We start from the raw sequence: 16,401 nt of genomic DNA, 5'->3' as shown, positions 1-16,401 counted from the left end.
GGTGATCGAAAAATGGTGTGATGCGGAGTGAGTCAAAGTGCTCTGTGACATTTCAATGGCATATGTAATCAACCATTCAGCGTCTTTTAACCTTGTATTGTCTCTACCCATATCGGATCTTGAATGCAATCATTGTAGGCGTTTGTTCTGTGAAATGTACGAATGGCACTACATCAGCTCTTACAAGTTCTGGTATTAGAGCACTGTATGTGTTTTCGCATGCTATATGAGTAGATACTTGCAATAGCGCTGATCCTCACTGACCCTGGCGAACTGGAACTCGTCAGACAGACTCTGTCGACACGAATGCATCACGAAAACCATTATGATAAAGTCAACTTTCACACGATGAGAGTCGCAAACAAACCGGAAAATGGTTGGTGTTTTGCTACGCAGGCATATTTGAATTTTCTGGCCTGGCCGGGAACTTTTCCACAGTGAATGTCCGTTCTCGTTGGAACATAAGACTCGGGAGACAACGATGTACATCGAAGGCTGGCATTTGCGCTTGAGGATTCTGCTTCTCAAGTATGTCATGCTCATGTGGGGAAGGAATAGCAGATTTGCATTTATGCTGGGTCACATCAACTGCAGGAAATTAACAACCATATGCGAACGCTGAATTTAGAGCTGCGCAAAGAATAGCAGGTCAGGCAATCATAACGGAGCTAGAGTCATGCTATGCTCACTAAAAAGGACATGGAAGCACGACTACAAATCGATTACACCGGGCAACAAGCGCTAACTTAGTTGATAGGACCCACGCTCGGCAATGAGCGAGAGTTCGTTGCAACGGGATCTGAAATATTCTTGCATGTACGGAAAGCGTTCCGCGAAGAGTTCTTTGCCATCGAAAGTGAATTACATCAATTCTAGCAGCGCTACGGTGAAGAAATAGCGACGATGGGATGGTTAACAGAGGACCAGATCTGTCCGCAGGATGGACAGCTAGCCACTCGAGTCTCAACCGTGGAGGAAGACATGAATACCCTGATTCAGCATACAGCACATTTGGAAGGGTTCCTGGAGACTGCTCGAGAAGCTACGGCAGCCGTGGATGAAGGTGGCGAGGCAGCAAAACCCAGCCCCTGATGAGTTTGGTGGCGTGCTTCGACGTCTGTTGGGGGGCCTTGCACAAAGACCGAGTCGAAACCCAGTGTCTTTGCTGCGCCCAGCTCTGAAGGTGATCATGAAGAACGAGTCGAAGAGCGTGGTGGAGACCCTTGTCACTCACACGTCCGTTATTCTCAACATGCACCACGAAGCTAAGAAGGTACCGCTAACTCCCCAGAGATGTGAGAGCGGGTTGATGGCGCATTCTTCTGACCAACAGAGCCTTACAAAGAGCGAGGAAGCCACTGATGCGGACAGTGTGTTTGCTCTCCAGGACCTCAAGACGTGGGGGTGCACATACAGGAAATTGTCGGGCAAGACAGCGGAGCTGCTTTTTGCGCAAGAAATTGCCTGGGGGCGGGGACTTTGTAGCGCCACCTGAGGGAGCCGAGACGGCGCTACATTTGCTCATGTTGTTCATCAGCAACGCTATAACGTGCCCTGGCTATTCGGCGCGCAATGGCTCAAACGGACAATGCCGCGGTGAAGCGATTGTTCGCTTAGGCGCACAAGAATGACTTTCCGCAAGCGGCACCGCTGTTCTTCGCGGGGGCAACACGAGAATCAACCCGATGGAGCTTCCGATGTGATGAGGCACTCGCGCGCCACGACGTGCAATTCTGAACCCAAAGGAGGTGCTCAGCGCCATTCGTGTTGACACAACCCGAGCCACATTGCGTGGTTCTCTCAAAAGAGTGGGTCTCTCAGGAGTGTCTGAGGTAGACCACCGATTTGGTGAATCGCCGAAAGGACGAGGCGCCGTAGTTCGTGTCAGGGAAAGGGGGGGGCTCCGACGGTGACTGTGGTTACAGACGCGTCCTTGTCTGGTTGGGGGGCTGGCTCGTTTTCTGAAAGTGGCGAGGCTCGTGCAGCCGGTAAAAACGACGTTGGGACGCCATAGATGCTGGTGCAGGGTGAAGCGCGGACCGTAGGGTTAGGCTCCTCGGGCCTCTGCCGCGCACGTTGCCATGCATTGAGATCTTTTGTGTAAGAACCACATCACCTTTGGAATTCATCAGAAGAGGCTTCCCGCGGTGTGCGCCGGTAGCAAAGGAGATTGCACACAGTCGTAAGTTTCTCCCCATCCTGAGCGTCTTCCTCGCATTCCGCTATATGCGTTCAAAAAAACATACTCTTGCGGACGGGTCGTTTCGTGGCTTGTCACCAACTATGAGGGGCGCAGTGCAGGGCTACTACAATGGAGGGGCAGGGATCGTTGAATGACGGGGGAAAAATAAAGATACGTACGTCTTCGTATTCGTGCGTAGCGTAATCGTGATTGCAAGGTGACGAATAACAGCTTGGCATACGTTTGCACGCGGCTAGGAAGTTCGCCAGCTAGGAAGAGTTGGGAACATGTATTGGAATGCATAATGCGCATATTCTTTGACCTCACTCTCGCGCCTTTTGTTCGTTGTTCGTGCATCGCCTTCGATGCGTCAAACTCACTCTCCACCACTATCTATTTCTCTTGTTGCCATGCACTTTTTTATACCCACTGTCATCGCAACGGAAAGCAACCCTTTGCTCCGGGACGAGGCGCAGACAGTGAGGATCAATGAGGCGTGACACTTGCGTCCGATTACTTGTGACGGTCATGACTGGAGTTGTGAGGGATTCGAAGCGCGTGTTTTCGAGCTTCTCAGACGGATCGGATGAGTTTCAATGGAAGCAGAGGTACCTTCAGGAGCGGAGGGACACTGCGATGGAATTCCTCAGTGACTTAAAGAAGCGTGTCCCGATCCATGATGCCATTCGTCAGAGGGCTATCATCAACCGCAGCACCACAAAAGAGGTTCACTGCGCCAAAGTATTCGAAGATATTAGCTCAACTGGGGACATTCCTGCAGACTTGGACGATAGTCGTTCTGCTATCGACGAGCTGCTTGATGACCTGTTGATGGACGAAAACGCAGCCGACCGATTGCAGCATGTGGATCTGGGTGACGTTCCTCTTTTGGAAAACGAGCTTCTAGGTGATGACGCCTCAGTCGAGGAGACGATTCGGCGGTGGTTGAAGCTAAAGCGCGACACTGCAGATTATCAGAGCTATGCGTCGATTCCTGAAGGGGAACGCTCCTCGTGGTCTGCGTGGTATTTGCGTCACGTAAAGTGCAAAGACGCAGATTGAATTTCTCATTCCGCACCCACCAGAGAAACGGTCTCTGCTTTACTCACAGAGAGATTTCATAACGAAATGATAACGAAGGAAAACGTTTTTGTTTCGGCACTAGCGTTGTGGCCTTGTCAAAAGCAATGTGGCGCTTCCCATGAAAAACGCCATGTCGACACATTTGCCGACCTTTGCGAAGCACAAAAATTAGAACTTGCCAAACAGCATGCTTTCCTTTACTTTGGCGCTGTGCAACATCGATCTTGTACTCATCATCCTTCTCTTTGTTTTCCTTTTTACGATTCGCACGACTTTCTGTCGGAACAGGTTCTTGGCCGCCGCCGCACACATACTCGCACTCGCAAAAGGGATTGTCCCTTCCATAAACTCGAGGGGAATAGAAGGGGGTTTGCCGGGCAGACAACACAAGAAGGGAACGTAGCTGTCACTTCTAGCTTACTGCAATGGTAAAGGCAAGGACCAAGGCCTCGACCTTCCTTCTCTGCCAACAATAATCGGCTCAAGTGAGAGCGGCACGAATCGATCTGCATCTTCGAGGACTCAATCTATCGATATTGAGCTGAAAACAACAGCAGTCATGAGGGCAACAGTTTTCGTTCTGATTGCGTCGCTGGTGGCAACAATGTGCTTTGCTGCCGAGGCGGAGGTGATCAGCGACACGACTGTGACTATTGCGATGTCTGGCACCACAGCGACTGGGATTATCGTCGGCATTGCGCTTATTAGCGTGCTGACCTTTGCCGTGGGCATGATGCAGGGAATTCAGATTTCTGATACTATTACAGACTCTTCCACGGAGACAAGCTAAAAAAAAGACACGGTAATCTTGTTGCCTTCTTGGTGTGCAGGCGCCGCTCGACACACTTTGTTTTTGCCGTTTATCGTTGGGGGGGGGTGCGTGGTATTTGCCAGGCTGAGAAGAAAGGTGTATTTGGTTTGTAAAGAAAAAGATAAGAAACGACGCGGTGGTCCTCCTTCGTGGGAGACAACTGCCGTGCAAGGCTATTCGAATTTTCTTTGATGTCGGTATTCAGACGAAAGTATCTCATGCTCTTGTGATATCCTTGAACCGAAGTGCCCCTTGATTATGGGTTGCTCCGTGCGTTCGGCGCGCTGTCATTGTGTTTGCGCGACTTACGGTTCTTCCTTGCAATATTTCAGTCGTCTCTCCCATTTTCTACGCGTTACCTTCTCTAATACCCTCTTCTTCACGTCTTCAGTTTTCATGGCTGTACGCATATCTTGAGGCATGACTTTGTAATGTGTGAACGGATCGACTCCTCGCGTCTCGAGAGGCAATCACACCCATTTCGTCAATTGAAGTGCTCGCGCAGCATACGAAACCGCGCGGCTGTGATTTATCACCTCACTCGTGCAAAGCTGCACATAAAAGTGCCACAGGATGTGCTTTTCTCTGCTTCTTTGTCGTACGCTCTCAACATTAGTCGCATGAGTGCAAGATGCCCTACGTTAGGTCAGCTGCGGCCGGTCTCAAATGAAGCGGACATCGTCGCTGTCGAAATGCTTATTTTTGAATTCGTTAGGCCGCACGTTGTACTGATTGAGGGCTGCCTGCGACTGGAGCTTAAGAGGCTTGTGCTGCATCGGCCACTGCCTCTCAAGATTCGGGAGTGCGTCGGACGCGTCGCCATCGCATTGTCTGACACACTGTATGCTTGCCACTACTGTTTGTTTCCGGAAGCTGCTGCTCGGGCGTGCCTGCTCAATGCGTGCGAGCGTCTAAGTGTTGACGTTGACTCTGCAACTCTTCCGGACGAGTTCAGGACACCACAGGTGACCGAAATACGCGCCTTTTTTTCGACGCCCGAAGCGGGGAGGACGTGACATGCTTTTTTTCCCCCTCTTTTCGTGGCGTGCAGGGAAAAAGTGGTGATGGCTCGCTCAAGTGACGAGTAACGAATTACCGAACTGCTGCATTACGTGAAAATCGCGTGCGACGAAACAGGCCGAAGGAAGTGATTGTGTGAAGAACAAGAGGCGCATGCTGCTGCCACTGGTCCGCACAAAACACATTCGAAGGGAGGAGGCAAATGGAGCGTTAGTCTCACAGAGCCTTTTCTTTTCCTCCAGAACAGCGGCCAGTAGCGTCTGCGGGCCGCGTCACTTCTTTCATGATCAGTGCTGAAACATTTTCTTTGCTGAATTCCGCTTCTCTTTTGGTTTCACATTCTTCGTGGAGGAGCGAGTCGGAAGGCAACCACGTCTCCTTCTGAAGAGGGACGCGCACTTTGCCCACTGCACCGGTACGGAAAAAAAAAGGGAACAAAGGGCTGTCAAAGTTTTCGCTCTCTCACGCCCACACACACACACCCACACAGAAGAAGAGTGGTGCTCTTCGACTCTCTTGGTCCGAGTTTCTCGCGTCACCTCAGATAGCAGTGTAGGGCATTATAGAGAAACTCCGCGTTGTCTCTGCCCTTTCTCACTCGGCTGCGCGCTCTCATCTTTGCGCATTTTCTTTTTCTTCATGAGGAACTGTACCAGGTGCAAGCATCTACGCATCTGTTGCACACTTCTCTTTTTCACTCTTGCATTCTGCTCCTGTTGGTGATCCCTCACCCCCCCTCCCCTGAGCATCGCAGGTGATACCATTGCTCTCAAAACAAGCGGCGTGATGAGCTCCGGCAACAATGCCGATGATTGGGGGCTGCTAAGTGTGGCGGACATCATCGACAGTGTTGTCGCTACCGATGACCACGAGGCCGACGGGTTGACTGGCGTTTCTTTCGCGGCCTCTGATGAGGCCAGCGTGCCGAGTTTTCTTTTGGAGGCACCACTGGTGGAAAGCCTGCAGTATAGCCTTCTTTCTGGTGTCAAGAAGCGCCTTTACGCCCACTCAACGCGCATCGAGCGTGTGTTTGGAGTTCGTTTTCGTAAAGTCAAGCTGTCTTTGTCGTCATCGAAGAAAATTCGTGACCGATTGAGCGAGGCTGTTGTGTCGATGGGCGCTTCCCTTCCCGCACAAGAGGAGCACACAAGTCTGCTAAGCACCATCGCACTGCTCGGTGCCGTCACAGATTGTGATGGGAAGGGCACATACACGTCAGTGCTGCTCGACAGCGTCGCGCATGTGGACTGGGATCTCGCCTCGCCACAATCGTGTCTGGAGCTCTTTCGCATCGTTGAAGCGCACGCCAGCGAGGATGAATTGGGCGCTGAATTACGTGTGGCGGTCGCGCGTACGAAGCTTGGCTTGGCGCTGCGCAGCGGCTGTCTGTCCCTGTTACTGAAGTGCCTCGTTGCACCTTCCACCCTTCTCACTCTAGACCCTGCCGTGTTTCCGCCCAAGTCATCGTCGCAGTGCGCTCGTGTCTCTACGGCGACGATGTCTGATTTCCTTGTCAAGACGCTCGTGCTGCCCGCTCAGTTCCGGCCCAAAGATTCGTTGCAGTGCTCGGCACACGGCCGCACTCTTCTTCTTTTGGGTGACACGCATGTTGCCCGCTTCGAGGCCTTGGGAACGATGGGCACGCGTCTCATCCAGCGCAGCGTCCAGCAGCTTCCGGGCCAGCGCGGGGATGTTGTTCTATACCCCAACGAAGCTGTCGCTCTGTGCATACGAGCTCTCGGGCGAGATGAGCGCTTCTGGCACTTTTCCGTTTGTCGAGAGGGTCTGGATGGAGAGCGTCATGGCCGTCTAACGCTGCGCACAACCGGCCTCTCGCTAGCGGAGGTGCACTTCCACTTCTGCGTGACGGGGACGGACACGCTGTGCTGTCTTGTTTCGTCGCATCCCCCCCAGCGCACGCGCGGCTGTCTCTACGTGGGTGAGACCTCTCTCGAGGCGCTCCTCGGCACTGCGTCGACGATGACGCTTGCCCCTCTTTTCCGAAATCCATCGTTTAATGCGGTGTCGAGACGTCGCACTGCCTTCCACTTTACCAAGTCCATTTCCGTTGCGGTGGGACGTGTGACTCTCAAGGACAGGTTTCACCCCTTCTGCATTGAGATGTGGGTGTTTCCGCGCAGCGTGGCCAAGGACCAGATTTTCCTTTCCATAGGTGACAAGAGTGTTGAGGAGGTGCTTCTCGGGCTGGAGCCTGTCGGCGACGGGGTTCGATGGCGTGGCGGTGCTCGCACACCGCGCTTAGGACCGTCTTTTGCAATGTACAACTCCGCCGGCAAACTGTCTGTGCTGGAACGGTGGTGGCATGTCGCTCTTAACTTCAACGGGGCGGCGTGGGAGCTTTGGCTTGATCACGAGCTGGTCAGTCGGCAGCCGGCTCTTGTTTCACCCAACGCCATTGCAAACGCCAAGTGCGTCCTCGGCAAGAGCTTCATTGGATTGACAGCGGAGGTGCGCGTTTGGCAGCGCACCCGCACCGCCGCGGAGCTCGCGCGAGATGCGCGGAGGCCGCTGCTGGGCAACGAGGACGGCCTCTGTGCGTACTTCCCACTCGACGAAGGATACGGCAATGTGATCATGGACTACGCACCGCACCACGAACACGCCCTCTTGCCCTACGGAGAGCCATATTGGTGCGCAGTGGATTCATTTCCAGTCCTGGGGGATTCCTTCGACAGTCGGCAGGTGCTTGATTTTGTGCCACAGGCATGGATCGAGGAGGCGAGCGAGGTCTTCTTCGCAGCATCGCGGGAGTCGTACATCATCGCCGGCGTGCGCTCTGACCACACGCTGTGCGTGTTCGACTACGCGCGTGACCGGCGGTGCCTTGTAGCGCAGCGTAGCGTCGAGCTTCCAGTCTCCTGGTGTGTCAAGGGTGTCTCTGTGGATCCCGAACACAAATCCTTGTGTTGCTGCGCTGTTGCGGTGCCTTTGAGCGGTGCTGCCACTGCTGCCACCACTAGCGCCGCTCCGCAGGTGTTTCTGTGGGAGATGTTGGCGTATGCGGGCCACACCGAAGCTGCTCCACAGGTGCCGTACGAGACCTCGTGGCGATGCGGAAAAGCCGTCCTGGAGCGCAGCGCCGCACACGCACAGCGGATCCTGTGGTCTGCGCAGTGCTTGACGGACCAATCTACCTGGGCCTCAGTCGTTCCGCCTTTTGTACTGGACCCCGACGATGCCGTGCTAACCCTGCTGCTTCGGGTGGCCCAGCAGGCTGCTTCGGCGCCGACCTCGCAGCGCGACCGCGATCTAGTGCACCAGGCCTGCACTCTGCTTCAGGTGAATCTGCTCGCGCGGCTGTACAGCTCACCGCTAGACTTCGCCCTTCGCGTGGGTGGGTGCTACGATTCAGTGGAGCAGCTGCTGCGGGCAGCAGCGGAGGGAGAGGAGACGGATCGCTCTGTGGTGACCACGGCAACGTTACATCTGCGCGAATCCATCATACGGTTTGTGCTTCGCTGCACTTGTTTGGATGCCCCGTCTTCCTCCGCACTCCTTCGATCCTGCTGCCAGTGTTTCCTGACAGAGGGCGGCCGGCTGCTGTTCTTAGAGGGACAATCGGGCAAGACACGAGGGCCTGCGGCAGAGACGGTCTACTGCTGCCTGCTGACGCTGTACAGCTCTCTGCAGACATGCTGCGATCTGCTCTCCTCGCAACCCGCCAGCCAGCTGTCCTCCCTATTCTCTGCCCTATATATGGAGGCCATGTACCAAGTGGACCGCTCGCTGCGCGTGAAGAGCGTCGACGGCCTGCTGCGGACAAGCCACTGCTTGGAGGTTTTGGCGGAGGTGCTGCTGTCGGGCTGTGGTATGGATGGGGATGCGGCACGTCTGGAGACGTTGCAGTGCGCTTACAGCACCGCGCTCTTGCGGTGCTGCGAGAAAATGGTCGACGCCGTGTCGACAGCGTTGCGCCAGCTGCCCGAAGCGGAGGCGACGTTTCTCAAGTGCCTGCAGCTAAGCCCGGTTGGAGCACTGCTCGCCTCGTTCGCTGTATCTCTTCCACTGCTCCCGACATCCGCCCTCGCTGCGTGCTCGGTGTCGTTGCAGAAGTGCCGAGAGTCTCTCCTCGTGCTGATCGACCGTTTTCCCGGCGAGGAGGCGAAGCGCTGGGCCTCGCGTCTGTGCGTCGCCCTCACGTACTCGCTCGCCCAGCTAGGGTGCACGTTGCTCAACCCCTTCCCCTCCTCGCAGGATGCGGTGCCAGCAGCCGCGGCGGCGGCAGCGGGAGCCTCTATCGCACAAGGTGAGCCGAAAACAGCTGCGGCATCGCCAAGACCGCCGTACCTGAGCGTGCTGCGTAACGGTCAGCGCCGCCTGAATACAGAGCGCGACGCTCTCATCAAGAATCTTCAAGGTGGCGTTGGTGTGCTTAGCCGAGTGTTTGAGGAGCTGCAGATGAAGGACGTCTCGGCGTTGCGTGTAGTGCGCGATGAGCAGCTGCGCGAAACGGAGCGGCAGGTGATGGCTGCCTGCTGTGCACTGCTACTGCCGACGCAGGCGCTGCGTGAGGCCACTCCCGAGAGCCTTCTCCCCGCATTCCAGCTGGTGCTCAAGCTGCGGCCGTGGTGTCTGTCGAAGCGGCAGGAGTCGAAGGAGTACGTTTCCAAGATGCGGGAGCGCGCAGTGTTTCTGGCTTTGTTCGAGCCGATCACTGAAGTAGGCGACGACGAGGTCGGCACGGGGCAGGCGGGAGCGACTTCTCCCTCTGCCTCATCGAAGACCCGCGCCAGCAGCACATCTAACTCGCATGCTGCACAATTGACGCAGCGGCAGAAGTGGCGGCGGTTCTTCAAGAGCTGGAAGGCCATGCGGCAACTTAAGGCGCTCATGTCGTCGCGTGAGGAAGCGGCGGACCTGAACGTCGGCGCCGAGATCATTGCCTGCTTCCAAAGTGAGGTGAGTACGTCAGAGATGGAGAGCGCCGTGGCGTGGCTTTCGAAGAAGGCGCAGTATCGTCTTGTTGGTCTCCAGCTTCTGTGGCAGCTTACCGAGGAGGCGCGGCACAGCGCACTGCTTGCGCGTGTGCTGCACCCTGTGATTGCGCGGACCCTGTGTGGCTGGCACTACGCCGACGGCGTCGACGGATGCTCAGTGGAGCAGCTCACTCGACTGCAAAGCGCCTTCTTCCTGCTGCTTGAGGCGGCTGTGAAGGCGTACGAGGAGGTGGGGAAGCAGGCGCAGCCGTGGGTGCTGCTGTTGGCTGCTCTTTTTTCCTGCCCGTTCCGACGCACAGATTTGCGTAAGTTGCGAACCACCAGCGCCTCTGCGGAGGTGATGCGCCGTCTCTGGACTGCTGACGGGTCCCCGGTGCTGCTGTATGAGCGAGTGAACGGCTCTCTGCCGCGGGCGCTGCGGGCCACGAAACTCTCTCCGATCGGGTGTGCCTCCACCATGACGGTCGGGGCTGCCGGCCTGACGCTGCGCTCCTCCGGCGGCCGCGGCAGCTGCGTCGCGCCATGCACCTGGGCGAAGTCGGTACGCGCGGAAGCCGCATCGTACTACTACGAGGTTCACGTGGTGGATCTGTACCAGGGCGCGTATGTGAGTGTTGGTCTGGGGCCGGCGGACTACAGTCTCTCGCAGATGCCAGGCTGGGACCCAGACTCGTTCGCGTACGACGGACTGGAAGGGGCTGTGTACAACAACCGCAACGCGCGCGTAATCGGCTGTACCTTCGGTATGGGTGACGTTGTCGGCTGTGGTTGGGATCGCGAAGCGGGCGACATTTTCTGGACCCGTAACGGCAAGTGTGTTCACTCCGTCAAGGCTCTGGTAACGTCGGAGCAGCTCAGCCCGCTCATAGGCATGAAGGGAAAAGGCTGTGTTCTCGTGAACTTTGGGGCACGCCCGTTTGTTTACGAAAACTGGCCCGTGAAACCCGCCGGGGCTTCTTCGCGCGTGGTTTCGCCAACGGAACTAGCTTCCGGCGCGCGCCACTTGGACCCGCGTTTGGAGTTGGGGGTCTCGTGGGACGGATGGGATGCGTTCCGCCTCTTATCTATGCGCGCGGCGAAGGTGATCGGCGAGGCTGCATCCCAGGTAGCTTTCATTGCACCCACGTCGATGCCAGAGCTCGCGGAAACGGTGGGGCGCTGTCTCGATGCCCTTGTGGGCGCCTTGGCCCCCTCGGCAGAGGTGAGCCTTTCACAGCTGCCGCTTCCAGCCCGCTATGTGACGGCCTTGCTTGGTCATTTGACACTCCTGTGCAAGCTTCTTCGCGGTGTGCCAGGAGACGTCATCGCCATCCACACCAGCCGCGTTGCAGCGCTGCTTGCGAAGATGGCGACGAGGTGGCTCTTTAACACCTCACGTGTCGTCCTCTTCAGCGCTGAGGAGAGCGAGGCGGTGACGGCGCTTTTGATGGCATGGTACTACACGATGTATCTAACACCGCCGGCAGATGTTCTCGCCCCCGCTCCGACCGGCAATCCAAGAAGGGTGGATGCTACAAGCGCCAACACCCCGAGCTCGCGTGCGGCTCGCTCCGCGCCGTCCAATGCCGCAACTGCCTGGCCGTCTCCTCCATTGCTGCCCAACTTCCTTCACGTGCTCCTTCAGTTGGCAAGCTGCATCGTTGTCACAGGCGACGCGCGCATGTCCGCCTCCGAAACTCGACATGTTCTGGAGAGCAACGCAAACGTGAGCGTGGTGACGTCCTGCGACACGGCACACTGGCTCGCGTTGTCGCTGCTGCAGCACCTCAACAACGACCGCGACGAGCGCAGTCATCACGCATGGCAGACGGAGTTACACGCGTGGCTCCAGCACACGCTGAACGCCGGTCTGCAGATTCCTGAGGGGGATCAGGGAAAGGGTGGTGGCGACAAAACCAGCACGCGTGACATTCTGCTCGGCCTTGCCATCCTTGGTGGCATACCCCGACTGGCTGTGCCGGGTGATAGGGTTATGGCACATCTCTCCACGCACACCGTCGCACCCGTGCTGCTCCTGTACGCCTCGTGGTCGGAGGAGATGTGCGAGGTTCTGGAGGTGCTTGCAGGCGACGCATCGAATGCGGCGGTGAAAGCCTCGACAACCACGCAGCCCGCCATGGCTACTCATGTGATCAAGAGGCTCCCGCTGCGTCTCGTGCACGCCACCCTGGGTGGGGAGGAGCCTCCCACTAATACCTTCCCCATCAAGGGGGACACGGCGCACCTGGAGCTCGCCGAGGCGGTGGCGGAGCTGGCACAGGTGTGGTTTCTAAGGGTGACGCCGGCGACGCGGTCGAGTGAGGATGTGTGTCTTGTCGCCCAGTTGTCCTGCGTGCTGGTTCGCTGTGCCGAACGTCACGTCGTGTCGGTGTCGCCGCAGCTGATTAACTCTCTCTCGGTGCTGACTGGCATGACCGACGATGTCGCGTCCAACATGGACCAGACTCGGTTAGAGCTCGTGCTGAGCTTGTGGGGCCTGCTCCAGTACTGGCAGCGGCGTGGGCTGCTCCGAAACTCGCTCAGCGCGATGCGGACGGACCGCGGAGTTTGGGTTGGCAGCGACGAGAGGGAGCAGCTGGGATCTCGAGGGAGCGCAGGCTGCAGCCTTGTGCGGGTTGGCAACAGGGTCGCCTCCCCTACTGTCCCTTCATCGATGCGGCTGCGAACCTTTGCAGCCCTCGACCCTCTACATCACCACCTGCTGGGCCACGTCCCCGACGAGCCGGATATGACCTACGAGGAGGAGGACGACGAGGGTAGTGATCCGGAGGAGGACGATGACTCCGAATATGGTGCACGCTCGCCGTACCATCTACACGGGATGGACGACGCCGACGAGGAGGACGGCGCTGACGACGAAGACGCAGAGCCGTCTAGGCTTGCCACCATCGCTCTCGCGCAGACGGAGTCGCGGCTTTCGGCGTCCTCTACGCCAGATGCCCTGTTTTTGCCAACCGAGCGAGAGATGTTCGACACCATTCACTTCAACGGCGGGTGCGTGCGTCTGGTGGCTGGTGTCCCGGTGGGGCTGAGCTTCACCGTGGATTTTGCACTGCGCATGACGAACATAGAGCGCCATCAAATCCTCTTTGCTCAGATGCTGCGCAGCGGCTCCGCTGCGACGGCGCTGGAGATGGTGGCCCGCATTACGAGGGGCAACTTGGAGTTTGGGTGGTTTCCGTGTTTCCCTGGCGCCGAAGTGGACTTGGACCCTGCCGACCCGGAAACGACTTGCTCATTTGCCTTGTCTGAGACTGACCTCAACACGTGGATCCGCGTCACCTTTGTGCAGTCCGGCACTACCCTGTCTCTCTTCCGTGGCGGCCTGCTGCTCGACTCCCGGCCGATGAAGACTGGCGGCGGCTCTCTTTTGCAGGAGGAGCTGCGACTCGGAGGCATTCCTCAGCACCTCGGCTCCAGCGCCTTCGTCGGTGACATCAAGAACTTTCGGGTCTATGAGCTCGCCTTGCGGCCGACCATGGTGGAGCAGCTGCGACGCCTGAACTCATCTTTGTCGATGTTCTTGGAGTCACATCTGGCGCTGCTGCTGAAGACGACGCGAACCGGCGTCGAGAACGCGGCAAATACTGCTGCATCGGTTGTGCTGGACCTCTGGACAGAAGGGGACGTGGGCTACCTTGATGATTCCGAGGAGACAGCCGCTCGCCGCATCCAGGCTCGCGAGACGTGCGCGCAGGAGCTGGACTTCGGCACGGAGTCGGAGGAGACCGACCTTCGCGTGCTTAGTGAGCCGTTGCCGTCGCAGCAGTCTGTGCTGTGGCACAAGAAGCGTTCCCAGTCTCGTGAGCAGCTGCTCAGCATCTGCGCAAGTTGCTATCACCAATTGGCAGCCTTCTACAGCGCACACATTTTGGCACACGCGGTGTGCCGCGTGGTGAAGTCCCCTCACGGCTTGTCGGAGTCGGATCAGCACACCATGCAAGTCCTCAAAGGCGACGCCTGCGTAGCGCGGTTGGCAGACTGGGCTGTGTCGACATCGGGCAAGCATATGACGACGCTGCTGGACGAGATGTGGCTCTCCCTGTGCCGCGTGAGCAGCGACCGCACCGAGGATGCTGCGAAAGTGAAGACAATGTGGGAGATGGGGAATGCATTGTTGGCGGAGCTGCTCCGCATTGCCCAGCGGTCGCCGCACGCTCGCATATTTGAGTCGGCGCACCCTCAGCGGCCGTTTGCCTCGAATGTGTACGAGGTGCATGTTCCAGGGCAGCGTTCCTACGCTGTGTTTGTGGATGAGCGGAGCGTGGCGAGCTGGCGACTTGTAACCGTCTCCGCTGACCGAACGCTGGGTGCGATGCTATCGGAGTTTTGCAGCACGGCACTCTCCTCGTTTGAGGTGTGCTTGCCACAGTTCTTCCTGACGGTGCGATCGGCAGCGGAGTCGTCCAACTGGGGCCATCGCATCGCTGTCGTTCACGATTACCAACCGCAGCTGCGGGCGATGCGTCTCTTTCGAAGCGCGCTCTCTGCCTTTCTCACACTCGACTCTCCGGCGAGCTCCGCGATGGCGTACGTTTGGTCAGTGGAGTGCCTCACGGCTCTGCGCACCGTGGCGCAGCGGAACACCAGCAAAACACGACTCCTCGCTTTCACCTGCCTCAACCACCTGCTTTTGTTCAGCCAGCGCTTCCGCACGACCCCGCCGCCGCTGTCATTGCCGTTGCTCCTGCACGATGTTCGCCGCATGGCCTTGCGCCACTACCGCCGCCGCCTCCCTACACAGCGCGTGCTGGGCCGCTTCATCCAGATGAGCATGGAGAGCTACGTCATGCAGCGGGATGCAGCCCAGTGCTGGCAGGCCGCGCGAACGCCGCATGCGCCCGAATACTCCCAACCAAGCATGGGCTCTGGTGCGGATGATAGGGCCACCGCCGAGGGTGCACCGTCGCCGACGGACGCCAGCGCAGAGGAAAGTGCGGCCACGGCGCATTTCCTGCGTCACCGACAGGAGCAAATGCAGCTGTACCGCCAGCGCGACACTGCCGCAGACCGAGTGAGTATCCAGAAGGTTAATAACCCACAGAGTCTCTCGCTCGAATGGAGCGGCGACGGGGTGTGCATTTTGCGGAGCGATGGCACTGGAGGCTCAGTGGTGGCCGGGGTGCCTCTCACGGATGGTAGATGGTACTACGAGCTGCGAATCGGCGGAACAGGCGACCTCTCAGTTGGTGTGTTGCCTATCCCATCTTCTGTCTTCGCTGACCAGGAGACGCCGCTGCCGCTGACGAGCGCTGCAATGCAGGGGCGCGAGCCGGTCACCTTCAACGGCTGCACTGGTGTGTTTTACTCTGCGGAGCAGCAGCAACTGCCTTTGCAGCAGAGGCCGCTAAGCACTCCGCTGTGGTTCAGCAGAGACTATCTAGGCATTGTCATTGACATACCGGCGCAGCGGTGCACGATTCTCGTGAACGGGGTCCAGGCGGTGAGCTTCACTTTTGGGCCAGAGGCCGCCCCCAGCGAAGGCGCGGCTGCTGCCTCCCCCTCACCTTCTTCCACGATAAGCGCTTTCTACAACAACAGGGAGGACATGGATCCCTCCAACGGAGCGGAGGCGCAGCACGAGGGTGGTGATGCCAGCCGCAGCAGTCATCGCCCCAGGCACCGATCGGTGGAGCGCAGCTCAGCTCCAGTTGCCTACTACCCGTATGTGTCGATGGGGCAGGGGGACTCGGTGTCGCTCAATTTTGGGGCGGCCTACTTCGAGCACGAAGTACCGTCTGGCTGTTTGCCCTTGGACCCGGCCAACCTTTCTCTGGGCACGATGTTTCCATACAACCAGATGCGCTCGCTGCAGGACCTCGTCGCCCACCTCCTCACCGGTGGCCGCTATCCCCTGCCACCGTTCTACTACGAGGAGGCCGACCCGTTCGCCGGTTCCACGGAGCGGGTGGGTCCGGCCCACGTGTCAGTGCAGGCCTCCGCAAACGTGCAGGTGAACATGGAGGACGTGAAGAACACCGGTCTCGATTTCGAGACCGTGACAGGGGACTGCGCAGTGGGGGCCGGCGCCTGGTACTTCGAGGTGACTTTGCGGACCCAGGGGCTGATGCAGATCGGGTGGATGCAGAAAGGCGAGGCGCCGCACGGCAACGGCCACGGCGTCGGGGACTCCTCCACCTCCTGGTCGGTTGACCTGTTTCGGCGCGTGATGTGGCATCGTGGGGTACCGGAACCAGTGAACATGCCGCGGCGATGGGCTGCCGGGGACGTGGTGGGCTGCGCCGTGGACATGGCCCACGGCGAACTAAGCTTCTTCCTGAACGGCCGCCCCATCACCGGCGCCTCTGCTCTCGAGTCCCGATCGCCTCTGACCGAGACGTGCACCT

General features: G+C 58.1%; 3 protein-coding genes across 3 annotated transcripts in view; all 3 read left to right on the top strand.

The window, feature by feature from the left end:
* Positions 1–2,671: 2,671 nt before the first annotated feature.
* Positions 2,672–3,244, top strand: LMXM_36_6347 (conserved hypothetical protein; the record flags this gene model as incomplete). The annotated part of the gene is made up of 1 exon (XM_003874945.1): positions 2,672–3,244. One exon carries the CDS (start codon positions 2,672–2,674, stop codon positions 3,242–3,244), a length of 573 nt encoding a protein of 190 aa, XP_003874994.1.
* A 1,263-nt stretch (positions 3,245–4,507) lies between these two features.
* LMXM_36_6345 (conserved hypothetical protein) lies at positions 4,508–5,092 on the top strand (the record flags this gene model as incomplete). The annotated part of the gene is made up of 1 exon (XM_003874944.1): positions 4,508–5,092. The coding sequence occupies one exon, from the start codon at positions 4,508–4,510 to the stop codon at positions 5,090–5,092; it is 585 nt and encodes a 194-aa protein (XP_003874993.1).
* A 790-nt stretch (positions 5,093–5,882) lies between these two features.
* The window catches only part of LMXM_36_6340 (putative ubiquitin-protein ligase), a gene marked incomplete at both ends in the record, with an annotated part of 12,501 nt that continues 1,982 nt past the window's right edge, over positions 5,883–16,401 (top strand). Inside the window, one exon of the mRNA XM_003874943.1 lies at positions 5,883–16,401. This exon is cut by the window's right edge and continues 1,982 nt beyond it. Within this exon, the coding sequence (XP_003874992.1) occupies positions 5,883–16,401 (10,519 nt within the window).

The sequence above is a fragment of the Leishmania mexicana genome, chromosome 20, assembly GCF_000234665.1.
Source record: "Leishmania mexicana MHOM/GT/2001/U1103 complete genome, chromosome 20".
NCBI classification, from domain to species: domain Eukaryota; phylum Euglenozoa; class Kinetoplastea; order Trypanosomatida; family Trypanosomatidae; genus Leishmania; species Leishmania mexicana.
This window is presented reverse-complemented; position numbering and strand designations above follow the sequence as displayed.